Source organism: Eriocheir sinensis, chromosome 60 (genome assembly GCF_024679095.1).
Source record: "Eriocheir sinensis breed Jianghai 21 chromosome 60, ASM2467909v1, whole genome shotgun sequence".
Taxonomy (NCBI): Eukaryota; Metazoa; Arthropoda; class Malacostraca; order Decapoda; family Varunidae; genus Eriocheir; species Eriocheir sinensis.
Window position 1 is genome coordinate 132501 of NC_066568.1, and position 17534 is coordinate 150034.

General features: G+C 45.0%; 1 protein-coding gene across 1 annotated transcript in view; it reads left to right on the forward strand.

The window, feature by feature from the left end:
• Positions 1-17534, forward strand: part of LOC126985654 (uncharacterized) — a 31497-nt gene that overhangs the window by 4313 nt on the left and 9650 nt on the right. Inside the window, exons 2-3 of the mRNA XM_050840804.1 lie at positions 13918-14089; positions 16209-16296. Of these exons, the coding sequence (XP_050696761.1) occupies positions 13920-14089; positions 16209-16296 (258 nt within the window). The 5' untranslated portion in view covers positions 13918-13919. The remainder of the gene's footprint in view (positions 1-13917; positions 14090-16208; positions 16297-17534) is intronic.

The following is a 17534-nucleotide window of genomic DNA, read 5'->3' on the forward strand; positions in this document are numbered from 1 at the left end:
TCCAGAGCCTTTGAACTCCCACTAACTTACATCTTTACATTTCAGCCTGGAATCGTGCCAAATCTACTCTCCGACTTACCAAAACTTCTTTTATTAATAGAAAATGTCAACACCTTGCTCCTTCTAATTCTTCCCGTGACTTCTGGCATCTAGCCAAAAATATCTCTTCCAATTTCACTTCTTCCTCTTTCCCTCCTCTCCTTAACCCTGACGGCAGCACTGCCGTCTCATCTGTCTCTAAGGCTGAACTCTTCGCTCAAACTTTCTGTAAGAACTCCACCTTGGACGATTCTGGGCATATTCCTCATACTCATCCCCCTCTGACTCCTTTATGCCTGTTATTAAGAGTCTTCCAAATGATGTTTTCTATGCCCTCTCTGGCCTCAACTCTCAGAAGGCTTATGGACCTGATGGAGTGCCTCCTATTGTCCTTAAAAACTTTGCTTCTGTGCTGACACCCTGCCTGGTCAAACTCTTTCGTCTCTGCCTATCTATCTTTCCTTCCTGCTGGAAGTATGCCTTTGTACAGCCTGTGCCTAAGAAGGGTGACCGTTCCAATCCCTCAAACTACCGCCCTATAGCTTTACTTTCCTGTCTATCTAAAGCTTTTGAATAAGTCCTTAACCGGAAGATTCAAAAGTAACTTTCCACTTCTAACCTTCTATCTGATCGCCAGTATGGATTCCGCAAGGGGCGTTCTACTGGCGATCTTCTTGCTCTCTTAACTGACTCTTGATCATCCTCTCTTAGCCGTTTCGGTGAAACTTTCTCTGTTGCGCTAGACATATCGAAAGCCTTCGATAGAGTCTGGCACCAGTCTTTGCTTTCTAAACTGCCCTCTTTCGGATTCTATTTTCCTCTCTGTTCCTTTATCTCCAGTTTCCTTTCCGGCCGTTCTATCTCTGCGGTGGTAGACGGTCAATGCTCTTCTCCTAAATCTATCAACAGTGGCGTTCCACAGGGCTCTGTCCTATCACCCACTCTCTTCCTGTTATTCATCAATGATCTTCTTTCCATAAAAAACTGTCCTGTCCATTCATACGCCGACGACTCCACTCTGCATTATTCAACTTCTTTCAATAGAAGACCAACACATCAGGAAGTACACGACTGCAGACTGGAGGCTGCAGAACGCTTAACCTCAGACCTTGCTTTCATTTCCGATTGGGGCAGAAGGAACCTTGTGTCCTTCAATGCCTCAAAAACACAATTTCTCCACCTATCAACTCGACACAATCTTCCAAACACCTATCCCCTATTCTTCGACAACACTCAGCTGTCACCTTCTTCAACACTAAACATCCTCGGTCTATCCTTAACTCAAAATCTCAACTGGAAACTTCATATCTCCTCTCTTGCTAAATCAGTTTCCTCGAGGTTGGGCATTCTGTATCGTTTCCGCCAGTTCTTCTTCCCCGCGCAGTTGCTTTCCATATACAGGGGCCTTGTCCGCCCTCATATGGAGTATGCATCTCAGGTGTGGGGGGGATCCACTCACACAGCTCTTCTGGACAGAGTGGAGTCTAAGGCTCTTCGTCTCATCAGCTCTCCTCCTCCTACTGATAGCCTTTTACCTCTTAAATTCCGCCGCGATATTGCCTCTTTTTCTATCTTCTATCGATATTTCCACGCTGACTGCTCTTCTGAACTTGCTAACTGCATGCCTCCCCCCCTCCCGTGGCCCCGCTGCACACGTCTTTCTACTCATGCTCATCCCTACACTGTCCAAACCCCTTATGCAAGAGTTAACCAGCATCTTCACTCTTTCATCCCTCACGCTGGTAAACTCTGGAACAACCTTCCTTCATCTGTATTTCCTCCTGCCTACGACTTGAACTCTTTCAAGAGGAGGGTATCAGGACACCTCTCCTTCCGAAATTGATCTTTCTTTCGGCCACCTCTTTGAATTCTTTTTTGGGAGCAGCGAGTAGCGGGCTTTTTTTTATTATTGTTTTCTTTTTTTGTGTGCCCTTGAGCTCCCTCCTTTGTTGTAAAAAAAAAAGTAGTAGTAGTAGCAATAGTAGTAGAAGTAGTAGTAGTAGTAGTAGTAGTAGTAGTAGAAGTAACATGGAAACATGGAAACATGGACTAGCAGGCAGCAGAAAGCCTTTTGGCTCATAACTAGGCTGCCTGCGTTCAGTGATTTAATCAATCCATTTGCCATAGGAGTGGCTTGCAGGGAAGGATTAAAGCTTTTGTGTATCTACTCTTGGGAAGAAGTAGTAGTAGTAGTAGTAGTAGTAGTAGTAGTAGTAGTAGTAGTAGGATTATCATTATTACTATTATTATTATTATTATTATTATTATTATTATTATTATTATTATTATTATTTTTATTATGATTATGATTATGATTACCAGTAGTAGTAGTAGTAGTAGTAGTAGTAGTAGTAGTAGTAGTAGTAGTAGTAGTAGTAATAGTAGTAGTAACAGTAGTAGTAGTAGTAACAGTAGTAGTAGTAGTAGTAGTAGTAGTAGTAGTAGTAGAAAGTAGTAGTAGTAGTAGTAGCTGTAATAGTAGTAGTAGTAGTAGTAGTAGTAGTAGTACTAGTAGCTGTAACAGTAGTAGCAGTAGTAGTAGTAGTAGTAGTAGTAGTAGTAGTAGTAGTAGCAGGCCCTGAGATAGGATGCATCCCTGGCGCCACCAATTCTGTCCTTGTTGTCAAACCTGAACATTATGACCGTGCCGCGGAAAGTATTATGGGAAGTGGCGTCATTGTGACAAGGGACGGACAAGGCCACTTGAGTGCAGTGATCGGGACAGAGGTATGTAGGAGGGAGTACGTAGGAGACAAGGTGGCTGGGTGGGTGAAGGAAATAGAGGCTTTGTCTGCCATTGCCAAGACTGAGCCACACGCTGCCTATTCAGCGTACACCCACGGCATCCAACATCGGTGGACGTTCCTGATGCGCACCATCCCCGGCATCAGTCGACTCCTCCGACCACTGGAAAATTCCGTCAAGAATGTATTCCTGCCGGCGCTGGTGAAATCTCATGCTTTGAGGGAGGTTGAGAGGGATATGCTAACACTTCTTCCAAGACTGGGTGGAATGGGGATCACCAACCCTGAGAAGCTGGCTGATAAGGAAAACCAAAACTCCATCAGCCTTACCAGGTCACTCATTAACAGGATCATCGCTCAGGAGGCAGAGGGCGAGATAGACCAAACAGAAATAAGAGAAATAAAAAGAAAAATCTCAGAAGAAAGGCAACACGACCAAAAAGACGAGCTGGACCGTCTTACACACCACCTGTTCACAGAAACGGGTAGAAAAATACACACAGCACAAGAGGCAAGCGCCTCTAACTGGCTAACGTCAATACCAATCAGAGCAAAATGCTTCAGCCTCAACAAACAAGAATTTGTCGACGCTGTTGCTCTGAGATATGGCTGGCCGATTGAGGGACTGCCTGATCTCTGTGCATGTGGATCACCAAATGATGTCACCCACACCACGAGATGTAAAAAGGGAGGCTTCGTCTGTATTTGACACGATGAAGTGAGGGATCTGACAGCCAGCATGCTCGGGGAGGTATGCCAAGATGTCACTACCGAGCCGGCACTGCTTCCCCTGGACGGCGAACACCTTCGGTATAGGACGGCCAATACCTCACAGGAGGCACGGGTTGATGTAAGTGCCCGCGGATTCTGGGTGCGCGGACAGCGGGCGTTCATGGACATCCGCATATTCGACCCGATGGCTGCCTGTCACCGTGAGCTGCCCCTGGAAGCCGCCCACCAGAGGAACGAGCAGAAGACAAGGGCATACGGTGAAAGAATCCAACATGTGGATCAGGGCCGGTTCACCCCCCTCGCCTTCACCACATCCGGCGGGATGGGTCCCAGGGCCCGATGCTTCTTTGCACGACTCGTGGAACTAATCTCATAAAAGAAACATCAGCCAAGGAGCCACGTTGTCGCCTGGATGAGGTGTCGCCTCTCGTTCTCCATGCTCAGGTCGGCCATCCTATGTCTCAGGGGCACCAGACACTCTGGCCCACATTGCCGACCTGGACTTTGAGGCGACGGTGGTTGATAGCCGTATCAACCCCAGGCTCTGTCAGCTTAAGAACAATATGTTTAATCATGTTTGTAATTCAAAATAAAGATGGTTGTCGGCTACAGCATTGGCGGGTTGGGGCCAATGAATTACTTTGTGAAAGGATATGAGAAAAGATACCTCTTAAAACGCAACTCTAATGGATGGAGGCTGTATTTAAAAAGTAGTAGTAGTAGTAGTAGTAGTAGTAGTTGTAGTAGTAGTAGTATAAGTAGTAGTGGTAGTAGCAGTAGTAGTAGTGGTGGTAGTAGTAGTAGTAGTAGTAGTAGTAGTAGTAGTAGTAGTAGTAGTAGTGGTAGTAGTAGTAGTAGTAGTAGTAGTAGTAGTAGTAGTAGTAGTAGTAGTAGTAGTAGTGGTAGTAGTAGTAGTAGTAGTAGTAGTAGTAATAGTGAACAAGCCTACAATTTTGCTCTCCTCAACGACCTAGAGCAGTTGGTTCAGCACCCTACTCGTATTCCCGACCGTCTTGGAGACAGGCCCAACATTCTAGACCTCTTCCTTACCTCTAATCCTTCTGCTTACTCTGTCAAACTGTTCTCTCCGTTGGGCTCCTCCGATCATAACCTTATTTCTGTATCCTGTCCTATCGCTCCTGTACATCCTCTGGACCCGCCGAAGAGGCGATGCTTCTGGCATTTTCCTTCAGCTCGGTGGGACGACCTGAGGATGTACTTTTCCGATTTCCCGTGGAATGATTACTTCTTCCAGGAGAGACCCCACTGTGTGTGCTCAGCGCATCACAGAGGTGATTGTCTCTGGAATGGAGGCATACATTCCACGTACTTTCTCTACTCCTCATGCTAAAAAGCCTTGGTTTAATCACGCTTGTTCTCGTGCTATAAAAGATAGAGAGGCAGCTCACAAAAGGTTCCAGAGCCTTTGAACTCCCACTAACTTAGATCTTTACATTTCAGCCCGGAATCGTGCCAAATCTACTCTCCGACTCACCAAAACTTCTTTTATTAATAGAAAATGTCAACACCTTGCTCCTTCTAATTCTTCCCGTGACTTCTGGCATCTAGCCAAAAATATCTCTTCCAATTTCACTTCTTCCTCTTTCCCTCCTCTCCTTAACCCTGACGGCAGCACTGCCGTCTCATCTGTCTCTAAGGCTGAACTCTTCGCTCAAACTTTCTGTAAGAACTCCACCCTGGACGATTCTGGGCATATTCCTCCTACTCATCCCCCTCTGACTCCTTTATGCCTGTCATTAAGATTCTTCCAAATGATGTTTTCTATGCCCTCTCTGGCCTCAACTCTCAGAAGGCTTATGGACCTGATGGAGTGCCTCCTATTGTCCTTAAAAACTTTGCTTCTGTGCTGACACCCTGCCTGGTCAAACTCTTTCGTCTCTGCCTATCAACATCTATCTTTCCTTCCTGCTGGAAGTATGCCTTTGTACAGCCTGTGCCTAAGAAGGGTGACCGTTCCAATCCCTCAAACTACCGCCCTATAGCTTTACTTTCCTGTCTATCTAAAGCTTTTGAATAAGTCCTTAACCGGAAGATTCAAAAGTAACTTTCCACTTCTAACCTTCTATCTGATCGCCAGTATGGATTCCGCAAGGGGCGTTCTACTGGCGATCTTCTTGCTCTCTTAACTGACTCTTGGTCATCCTCTCTTAGCCGTTTCGGTGAAACTTTCTCTGTTGCGCTAGACATATCGAAAGCCTTCGATAGAGTCTGGCACCAGTCTTTGCTTTCTAAACTGCCCTCTTTCGGATTCTATTTTCCTCTCTGTTCCTTTATCTCCAGTTTCCTTTCCGACCGTTCTATCTCTGCGGTGGTAGACGGTCACTGCTCTTCCCCTAAATCTATCAACAGTGGCGTTCCACAGGGCTCTGTCCTATCACCCACTCTCTTCCTGTTATTCATCAATGATCTTCTTTCCATAAAAAACTGTCCTGTCCATTCATACGCCGACGACTCCACTCTGCATTATTCAACCTCTTTCAATAGAAGACCAACACATCAGGGAGTACACGACTGCAGACTGGAGGCTGCAGAACGCTTAACCTCAGACCTTGCTATCATTTCCGATTGGGGCAGAAGGAACCTTGTGTCCTTCAATGCCTCAAAAACACAATTTCTCCACCTATCAACTCGACACAATCTTCCAAACACCTATCCCCTATTCTTTGACAACACTCAGTTGTCACCTTCTTCAACAGAAAATATCCTCGGTCTATCCTTATCTCAAAATCTCAACTGGAAACTTCATATCTCCTCTCTTGCTAAATCAGCTTCCTCGAGGTTGGGCATTCTGTATCGTTTCCGCCAGTTCTTCTCCCCCGCGCAGTTGCTATCCATATACATGGGCCTTGTCCGCCCTCATATGGAGTATGCATCTCACGTGTGGGGGGGATCCACTCACACAGCTCTTCTGGACAGAGTGGAGTCTAAGGCTCTTCGTCTCATCAGCTCTCCTCCTCCTACTGATAGCCTTTTACCTCTTAAATTCCGCCGCGATGTTGCCTCTCTTTCTATCTTCTATCGATATTTCCACGCTGACTGCTCTTCTGAACTTGCTAACTGCATGCTGCCTCCCCCCCTCCCGTGGCCCCGCTGCACACGTCTTTCTACTCATGCTCATCCCTACACTGTCCAAACCCCTTATGCAAGAGTTAACCAGCATCTTCACTCTTTCATCCCTCACGCTGGTAAACTCTGGAACAACCTTCCTTCATTTGTATTTCCTCCTGCCTACGACTTGAACTCTTTCAAGAGGAGGGTATCAGGACACCTCTCCTTCCGAAATTGATCTTTCTTTCGGCCACCTCTTTGAATTCTTTTTTGGGAGCAGCGAGTAGCGGGCTTTTTTTTATTATTGTTTTCTTTTTTTGTGTGCCCTTGAGCTCCCTCCTTTGTTGTAAAAAATAAAAAGTAGTAGTAGTAGTAATAGTAGTAGAAGTAGTAGTAGTAGTAGTAGTAGAAGTAACATGGAAACATGGAAACATGGACTAGCAGGCAGCAGAAAGCCTTTTGGCTCATAACTAGGCTGCCTGCGTTCAGTGATTTAATCAATCCATTTGCCATAGGAGTGGCTTGCAGGGAAGGATTAAAGCTTTTGTGTATCTACTCTTGGGAAGTAGTAGTAGTAGTAGTAGTAGTAGTAGTAGTAGTAGAATTATCATTATTACTATTATTATTATTATTATTATTATTATTATTATTATTATTATTATTATTTTTATTATGATTATGATTATGATTACCAGTAGTAGTAGTAGTAGTAGTAGTAGTAGTAGTAGTAGTAGTAATAGTAGTAGTAACAGTAGTAGTAGTAGTAACAGTAGTAGTAGTAGTAGTAGTAGTAGTAGTAGTAGTAGCTGTAATAGTAGTAGTAGTAGTAGTAGTAGTAGTAGTAGTAGTAGTAGTAGTAGTAGTAGTAGTAGTAGTAGTAGTAATAGTAGTAGTAGTAGTAGTAGTAACAGTAGTAGTAGTAGTAGTAGTAGTAGTAGTAGTAGAAAGTAGTAGTAGTAGTAGTAGCTGTAATAGTAGTAATAGTAGTAGTACTAGTAGCTGTAATAGTAGTAGCAGTAGTAGTAGTAGTAGTAGTAGTAGTAGTAGTAGTAGTAGTAGCAGGCCCTGAGATAGGATGCATCCCTGGCGCCACCAATTCTGTCCTTGTTGTCAAACCTGAACATTATGACCGTGCCGCGGAAAGTATTATGGGAAGTGGCGTCATTGTGACAAGGGACGGACAAGGCCACTTGAGTGCAGTGATCGGGACAGAGGTATGTAGGAGGGAGTACGTAGGAGACAAGGTGGCTGGGTGGGTGAAGGAAATAGAGGCTTTGTCTGCCATTGCCAAGACTGAGCCACACGCTGCCTATTCAGCGTACACCCACGGCATCCAACATCGGTGGATGTTCCTGATGCGCACCATCCCCGGCATCAGTCGACTCCTCCGACCACTGGAAAATTCCGTCAAGAATGTATTCCTGCCGGCGCTGGTGAAATCTCATGCTTTGAGGGAGGTTGAGAGGGATATGCTAACACTTCTTCCAAGACTGGGTGGAATGGGGATCACCAACCCTGAGAAGCTGGTTGATAAGGAAAACCAAAACTCCATCAGCCTTACCAGGTCACTCATCAACAGGATCATCGCTCAGGAGGCAGAGGGCGAGATAGACCAAACAGAAATAAGAGAAATAAAAAGAAAAATCTCAGAAGAAAGGCAACAGGACCAAAAAGACGAGCTGGACCGTCTTACACACCACCTGTTCACAGAAACGGGTAGAAAAATACACACAGCACAAGAGGCAAGCGCCTCTAACTGGCTAACGTCAATACCAATCAGAGCAAAAGGCATCAGCCTCAACAAACAAGAATTTGTCGACGCTGTTGCTCTGAGATATGGCTGGCCGATTGAGGGACTGCCTGATCTCTGTGCATGTGGATCACCAAATGATGTCACCCACACCACGAGATGTAAAAAGGGAGGCTTCGTCTGTATTTGACACGATGAAGTGAGGGATCTGACAGCCAGCATGCTCGGGGAGGTATACCAAGACGTCACTACCGAGCCGGCACTGCTTCTCCTGGACGGCGAACACCTTCGGTATAGGACGGCCAATACCTCACAGGAGGCACGGGTTGATGTAAGTGCCCGCGGATTCTGGGTGCGCGGACAGCGGGCGTTCATGGACATCCGCATATTCGACCCGATGGCTGCCTGTCACCGTGAGCTGCCCCTGGAAGCCGCCCACCAGAGGAACGAGCAGAAGACAAGGGCATACGGTGAAAGAATCCAACATGTGGATCAGGGCCGGTCCACCCCCCTCGCCTTCACCACATCCGGTGGGATGGGTCCCAGGGCCCGATGCTTCTATGCACGACTCGTGGAACTAATCTCAGAAAAGAAGCATCAGCCAAGGAGCCACGTTGTCGCCTGGATGAGGTGTCGCCTCTCGTTCTCCCTGCTCAGGTCGGCCATCCTATGTCTCAGGGGCACCAGACACTCTGGCCCAAAAGCCACCAACATCTCCAATATGGACTATGAAGCCATAGTGGTGGAGAGTGACATTAGGGTGGGTCGGGAGTGACTTGAGTAGGGAAGGAAAGGGGGATCTAGACGCAATAGATGATAGGTGATTTAGTGTCAGGTAGTATGAGTGATATGGTTGGATGCCACAGTCAATAACGAACAGAGTTGGGGCTAATGACCTCCAAGCTATGGAGCCATCCATGATTATGTGTCGGGAAAATAAACATGGGTGGAGGTATCATTTATGTAATAGAAAAAAAAAGTAGTAATAGTAGTAGCAGTAGTAGTAGTAGAAGTAGTTGTAATGTCAGTATATATTTGTAGTAGTAGCAGTAGTGGTAATATTGTAAGTTGTCATAACTGTGTCGGTTGTAGTAGAAGCATCCGCAGAAGATGTTGCTACAGCAGCTTTTGAACTAGACTAATGTTATTATTACTATGATTAAGGTTTCTTCCACTTCTTCTATTACCAATTCTTGCTCAACTAGACGCAGTGCATGCCTACGTTTTGTTACAATGTCACAAACACTAATGACATACGAGCATATGCAGTTAATGCTGCTGGCGGCAACTGGCACTTGTGATAAAGCATGAATGAGGTGGGTAGGCGGTGGTTGAATGGATAGCAAGACGGCCCCGCGTTCAGGAGGACGCGAGTTCAATCCCCGCCCGGTGCCACCAAGCTGGGATATTTCAGCCGCCGCCGAATGGCTTAAAACTACCCACATGCTGTCCAGAAGACCACCTATCAACCCGGACTCTAGATTCTAGGATTAAAGATGAGCTCCGGGAGGGCAGCATGAGCCAATGCAAGATGGCGCCACTATAAACACTCGCTTGCGCCAGAACGGGTTGGGCCGACCATCAGGACCCACCGGGAAGAAGCCTACCGGCGCAATATGCCACGACGTAAAAAAAAAAAATGAAGGGTTGCATTGTGTATGAGAGCCTTCTGCAAGTCACGCAGTTAAGTTCTCATTCGTCTGGCCAGTACTTTTCCTGCACCCACTCGAGTACCACGGCTTTGTTCCCACATAAATCGTGAAGTAGCCTTGGCTTGTAAATATTTTGACTGACCTTCCTCCAACAGGTGCAGTCAAAACTATCATCACGTATTGATCAGCGGCAGCGTGTTGATAAGCGGACAGATAAAGGTAAGTATGCCAAGGGCCAAATGACTTGCAGAATTAGTGGTATTAACAACTTTTCTACAACTACTACTGATATTATTTTTAGTATAAATGTTATTAGTATTAGCAGCAGTAGTAGTAGTAGTAGTAGTAGTAGTAGTAGTAGTAGTAGTAGAAATAATCGTAGCAGTAGTAGTAGTAGTAGTAGTAGTAGGAATAGTTGTAGTAGTAATAGTAAGTAATACATAGTAATTGTAGTATTAGCAGTGGTAGTAATGATTTCAGTAGTAGTAATGGTTGTGGGAATGGTAGAGTTGGTGGTAGTTGAAGTAACTATATAGACGCCTCCGCCTTGCAGAGGTTAGCGTCACTGACTACGAGTCGTCAGCCCACCCAGTTCATCATCCTTCCCTACGAGATAGCCGATAAATGGATGCCTGGTGAAACCTGGCTAAGGTACAACGTGATAACCCGGTTGTTCCACTGGTCCTGTATCGGGTTAAGGTTTCTCTCCTACCACAGGCTCTCGGGGGTAAGTAGACGGAGCACCGCCACCACGAGCAGCTTGTGTGTATTCTCCCAGCTCCACCTTTACCGTATTTCTACTACAACTACTGCTACTGCTACTACAACTACTACCACCGCTACTCCTACCATTACTACCTCTACTACTATTACGACTAATGCTGCTACTAATATTACTGCTATACTACTATTTTTGTTGCTACTACTAAAATTACTACTTATAATAATAATAATACGAGACTTATTATTACTACAACAATAAAAACATTTACAGCTGCAACAACAACAATAACATCTATTACGACTACTACTACTTGCATTGAGAACATCTCAGTATGCCCTCTTATTCCATGCTCTATTATTGTTCGTCATAAGTAATAATATTAAGGTGATATTTTGTATTTCTGTGGTGTTTTGTGGTGTTAATATTCAGGTGAAACTTCGTAATTGTGTGGTGTTCTAGATTATATTATACAGGTATGATCTTAGATAGGTGGGTACTCGTGGTCATTTGTACGGTCGATTGCGCATTGCGTTGTTATCGTGAGAAGGTGAGAGGAATGCTACGTGGCAGCTAGCTTGGGAGCCCTACATGGCGACTCCTCGTCTCGGTGAGTTTTTTGCAACTGATAATAGGTTTGTTGTTGCAACACTCAAGCTCAAGCTATGTCAGGTCATGAGGAATCTAGAGCTTAAACAATATTGTAATCTTTCTGGAGTGACTGAAATATCTGCCATGAGATCAGGAGTGTGCTGTATCAGCCTCAAATCGGTTAAATGTGTTCAGCTTCCTTGAAGACCCTTTAGAACTGTAGGGTACTTTCAAACGTAGGAGTGCATTGGAGAGGGCTCGATAACTACGAGTGGGTTTACCTCTGGGAGACGATAGAAGATATCGAGAAGAGTCACCCTGCTAAGCTTGCTAAGAGTCGATAAAAATATAAAGCTCTGTCACGTAGGACTAGACCTCTCCTGAGGAGAGACAAGGATATATATGTCAAGAGTCTCGTTCAGGATGCCGAGGGCTATTTAAATGGAAATGCCCTCCGACATGCTTACCGAGCCCTGTAGTAGCTCCGCTATAAGCCTCCCTCTCAGTCATCCGATCAGTAGACGGTTGCCTCGCGCCAGACATGGATGGGCATAGGGATCTATGGACTGAGTTGTACATAGCGGACGATACGCGAGAGAAGCTTTCAGCTGCTGGGGTGCTGATGGTTGATGCTGCTCTACCCATCGAAGCAAGCACATCATCTCTTGATGATGTCAGAGAGACTGAGGCTAGGTGTAGATGTGAAGAGGCACTTGGTGTCTGTACCATAAATGCGAAACTTTTAAAGGCTGAATACAAGGCAGCTTGTATGGGGTCTAGACTGCGGTATGGGAATCTGATACCATTTCTCCTGACTCGAAGAGGGGGCTGGTCAACCCTATCGGGAACAGGAAAGGGGACCGACAAGACTGCAGCAACTACTGTGGTTTTACGCTGCTCAGCGTGCCAGGCAAGGTACTTGCCCATCTATTGCCCATGCGAATTCGCAGCTGGAGAGACCTGAACAGCCCTGGTTTACGCCTGATAAGTCGACAACTGATCGTATCTTATTATACCCTCTATTGGTGGTGCACCGACGTGAGTTTTGACTTGAGATGCTTGCAGCATATATAAATATTTATAAGTCGTTTAATTCAGTGCCTTGCGAGGCACTCTAGGATCACCCGCGATACCGCGAGAATCTTACTGGGTTTGTTGGTCTACCGACTAGTCTGTACTGATGATGAGAGTGCTGTGAAGTGTAAGGGACGCGTGTATAACTACTTTACCGCGAAAGCGAAAGTGATCCAGGGCTTTATCCTTGCCCCAGCACTTTTATACACTTGTATGGGCTGGGTACTTGGCAGAGTTGTGGATCAGAGTTATTGGGGAGCATCTATTAGCAGTCCCAGGATCACTTACCTTTTCTTGCCGATGATGAAGTAATTCTTGCGGAGTTGTTGAAAATTTTGGAGATGGCTCTTGAGGCACTGCACGAGGAGTCGATACCCTTGATACTCCAGGCTTCCCTGCCCAAAAGCAACGTACAGGTATTTCGAAGTTTATTAGATGAAGTAGTTCAGTATAATCTGTTCACGCGTGTGGCACAGATATTAAGGAAAATTGTACATATTGTGGTAGTATAGTGCAAAACAGTGGTGAGTCTCCTTACGAAGTTTTACAGCGGATTGCTTTGGCCTACAGTGTTAACGACTCGCTCATCACGAGTATATATCATTTTCGATACCTAAGCTGAAGGAAAAAGAGTCAGATCTTCAATTCACTTGTGTCCTTTGTCTTTTTTATTAACGTCGCGGCCTATTGCGCCGGTAGGCTTCTTCCCAATGGGGCCTCATGGTCGGCCCAAGGCTTCTTCCCGGTGGGGCCTGATGGTCGGCCCAGCCCGTTCTGGTGCAGGCGAGTGTTTATTGTGGCGCCATCTTGCATTGGCTCATGCTGCCCTCCCGGAGCTCATCTTTAATCCTAGAATCTAGAGTCCGGGTTGATAGGTGGTCTTCTGCACAGCATGTGGGTCGTTTTAAGCCACTCGGCAGCGGCTGAAAAATCCCAACTTGGTGACACCGGACGGGGATTGAATTCGCGTCCTCCTGAACGCGGCGCCGTCACTCTGTCGAGTCAGCCACCGCCTCCATCAAAGAGACAACCTCGAATAGAGGAGGTCAAGAGGATACCCACGTTGTTCGTGACTCGAGCAAGTCGAGATCCCGTCGTCATGCCCTGAGGATGGGTGGGTGGGGGGGGGTATGAAGACTTGCCAGTGGGGACTGCCTTCGTCAGGTGGACGAGGCGACATGCCCCCGAAAAATGCCCCTATTGACTGACTGAGAAAATTATGAGCATATAAAGAATGTTATATAAAGCAAGGTTGTAGAAGGGATAGATTTATGTTGCTAGCAGGCTCAATAGTGTAGCTATCATAATTATATTGATATCAGATATCAAGGAAAACTACATTTCAGGCAACTTTAATGGCAGGGAATGGTTAGCATGAGGATGGGAATTGATAAAATGAGATTCTTTGACACTAATCTGTTTATTTATAAATTATTTAATAACCAATGTGTGACAACGTCATGGGATTACTGAGCACATGTCGGTAGTAAATTTATACAAATAGACTCTAACTTGGCTCCTAAGTGACAGTCTTTATCCTTTCAGAAATGGCTGAGGATTCGTCATTCATCTGGCTTCGGCCGGCCACGGATTTTGAGGCTGTTCTGAACTCTGCCAACAAAAAAGGCTATTTCGTAACTGTGTATGGGTTAACGTTACGCTCCGCTGTGCCCCTCACCGAAGACCACATCAAACGTGCACTGCTGCACACCTTCAGGTTCGTAAGTAGCTCAAGTGTACGATAATAACAAGTTAAACTTCCTATTTCTTTCAGTGTGGATATCCTGATGTTACATGTTGTCGTCCTTCTCTTCTTCCTAAACTCCTGCTCAGTATCATCTTCGTCCTCATTTTAGAGTCTCACCCTTTGAACCACATTACAACGTATAAGCTATCTACTTCTCAGTATGGAACGACAGGCAGTTCCACTTAACTTTAAAATTCAACATATTTCAAATAATATGCTAGGAACAAAATTGTATTTTTATAGTCTATTTTCTTCTATTTTTTTTTTTTTTTTACATATTTATAAAAAAAGGGGGTTCACTTTTTTTATAACTTAAAAATAAAATACTTGAAATTCTCTATCTTACATTTCAGACTGAGGAAGAGTTAGGGAATAGGCTGAATAATAAATGTTGAAAAAAAATTGTGCAGTTTGGTAAATAAATAAATTTGGGATTCATTTTTAAAACGCCCAAAAGTAGATTCTTGAAAAATTAGCGTGGACAAAAACATTACATATTACTCCATATCTCACAAAGTATTCGACTTATCTTTACGGAATCTGGTAAGTGTCATCTTTGTCATGTGGTCATGTAACCCTGAGAAAATGGTAGTTGTAGCTGAACTCTCGTAGAAGTAGGTGATTAATATGTTTCTGGCGTTTAGCGGTAATAGCTTACTTCACCCTCGGGATCATCGGAACATCAGTTTCATGTGTGTTTTTTGGTTTACCAGAGGTAGGCCGCTTCTCCACACTCTACCAAAGTTCCTAGCAAGTATTTAGAAACTTCCTGTAGCTTATTGAGCTGCAGAAGCTTTCTTTGCTCGCTCCAATGGTCTGTGGGGTGCCTTGGCTTGTCTTTCTAGTCTATAATAGTTTTCAATGGTAAAAAAATTATCTAAAACATAGCTCTGGAGGTCATAGTAAACACTCTTTGTCATGAGCATGGTGTTGATGGTGGTTGCTCTCCTGGAATACTCATCATGTTTGCAAAGAATTAGCAACAAGTTTGACATTATTTTCAGAAAATTTGCCATCTCTGACTGTCTTTGGAGAGTCACAGTGGCATACTTTGCACTTTACATGCAACCAAGTGCCTTGGATATGATTGTCAACTTCAGTCTGGATAATCAAGCTGGGCATGCTTCACTGAGAGCCTCAAACATCTCAATAATGTAATTTTTAATTGTGTAATTTTCTGTAATGACAAATGATGTTTTTTTTCACTGCAGCCCTGATGTAACAGCTCAGTATGTCTTGCCAGGGGGCTGGCTGATTGAGTGGGTGACGGGCTTGCTGGGTCATGTGGCACTCGGCTGTCCTATTTTCCTTCCTCTTCGTCTTCCTGGCCCCTCTCCCCTGTGCTAACCTCTCAAGTATCTGCTTGAGTGCCTCAGGTTCATCGATGTGTATACCTACAGTGTGTGTCATATGGGGCTGCTTAAAACTTCCCAACAAGTCACGAGTGTGAGCGGGACACCTTAACCTTTGCGGCCCGTGCGGGGATGGGGCGTCAGATTGGGAGCATAAGGTAGCTTTTACCGTGTTGTCTTTCAGCTCATCGGTGGCGTTGTTGATATGCTGCCCAGACTTCTGTTCAGAAAGCACGGGTTCGATTCCTGGCACAGTGGTGTTTTTGAGTTTTTTTGTTGTTGTTTAAAGACAGTTCCTCGATGTACATACCCACAGTGTGTGTCATATGGGGCTGATTAAAAGTGTATCCAACCAGTCACGAGTGTGAGCGGGACACCTTAACCCTCACGACCCGTGCGGGGATGGGGCGTCAGATTGGCTGCACAAGGTAGCTTCTGGCGTGGTGTCGTTTAGCTCATCGGTGGCGTGGTTGATATGCTGCCTTGACCTCTTTTCAGAAGGCACGGGTTCGATTCCTGGCACAGTGGTGTTGTTGAGATATTTTTTATGTTGTTTAAAGACAGTTACTCGAGATATATATATATATATATATATATATATATATATATATATATATATATATATATATATATATATATATATATATATATATATATATATATATATATATATATATATATTAAGTATTCAGTTAGTCTATGTATCCAACTATCTAACTTTCGTTGTTACTTCACAGGAAAGTTCCAACCCTGAGGATGTGCTTCCGAAAACGGAGTAATATTCTGTGGGCTTGTGACATGAACCGCGAGGAGCTCAATTTCCAGGTAGTGTAACATGAACCTGTAAACATCAAAGCAATGCTTACCCCCATTCTGATATTAAATGAATACTAAGATAATGCTTCTCACTTCTTATTACTTCATCTAATTATTCCATAGAATATTTTTGCCTAACTGATTGCAGTGCTCGTCCTGGGAACAAGAAGTGCACACAATAAGTCACACATAGCGACAGAGTTGCATGGAGGATCACAGGAGCAGTGTACAGGACCAGTTACCCATCTATGCAGACGTTCTGCCGTATTTTCCAGTATATGGGTAGGGCGTTATGGAGTTAATCCAGCTCTTACGGTTTTCATTAGCATGGCGTATAGGAAGGGTCGTCGCTGGCCACGTACCGTAGCTTCTCAAGTACCAGATCCTCATAAAGGGCTGACAAAGGCTGGGAGCGGGCGACGTAGTCTACGGTCTGCAGTTTAACGCCACTGCTGACGGAAAGACCGGCCTGCGTGCCTAGCATTTCGTCCACCGGAGTTGAGTTGGGTGGCTGACTGGCGAGCGGGAAAAAGCACAACTCTTTGCACGCACGCCACACAGCCGTCAAGACGAATGCCGAGATATTCTCCTTCAGTCGCTGGAGGCGCTGATTCTCGTTGGCGTCCAGTGTCTAGCTGTTCAGGATCGGTACCAAGGGCCTATAGTCCATGATGAGGTCCACGTGTCGGAGGTCATTCAGGTAAAACTTGCTCTTTGACATGGCTCATGCCCCTGCCAGCTCCTTAAGCCCAATGGTGGCGTAACGATTCACGGTATCAGTAAGAAAACGCGAGTCGCACTGGACCAGCCGGAACTTTCCTCCGCCTTGGTCCTGCAGGAGGGCGTAACAAACACTGCACTGGCGTGAGGCATCCATCTGCATGATTGTGGGGAGTACTGGGTGTAACTTAGCGAGAGAAGGTGGACTTGGCAGAGCCTCATTCACCTTATGAAAGGCCCGATCATAGGTGGGCACGATAACATAAAATCTTATTCCCGATAACCGATAACTGATAATGGAAAACCTTATCAGTGATAACCGATATTCGTTAACTGGAGACACAAATATAGGCGATAACCGATAACCGATACCGATATAAATCCACAATTCCGATACTAGCTCGCGATAAGTCCGATAGGCGAAAACGATACTATATTGATATTTCAAATAAAAAACAAAGATGAATTGATATTTTCATTATATCCGTATTTTAGAAAACTTACGAAACCTGAAAACCACACGTTGA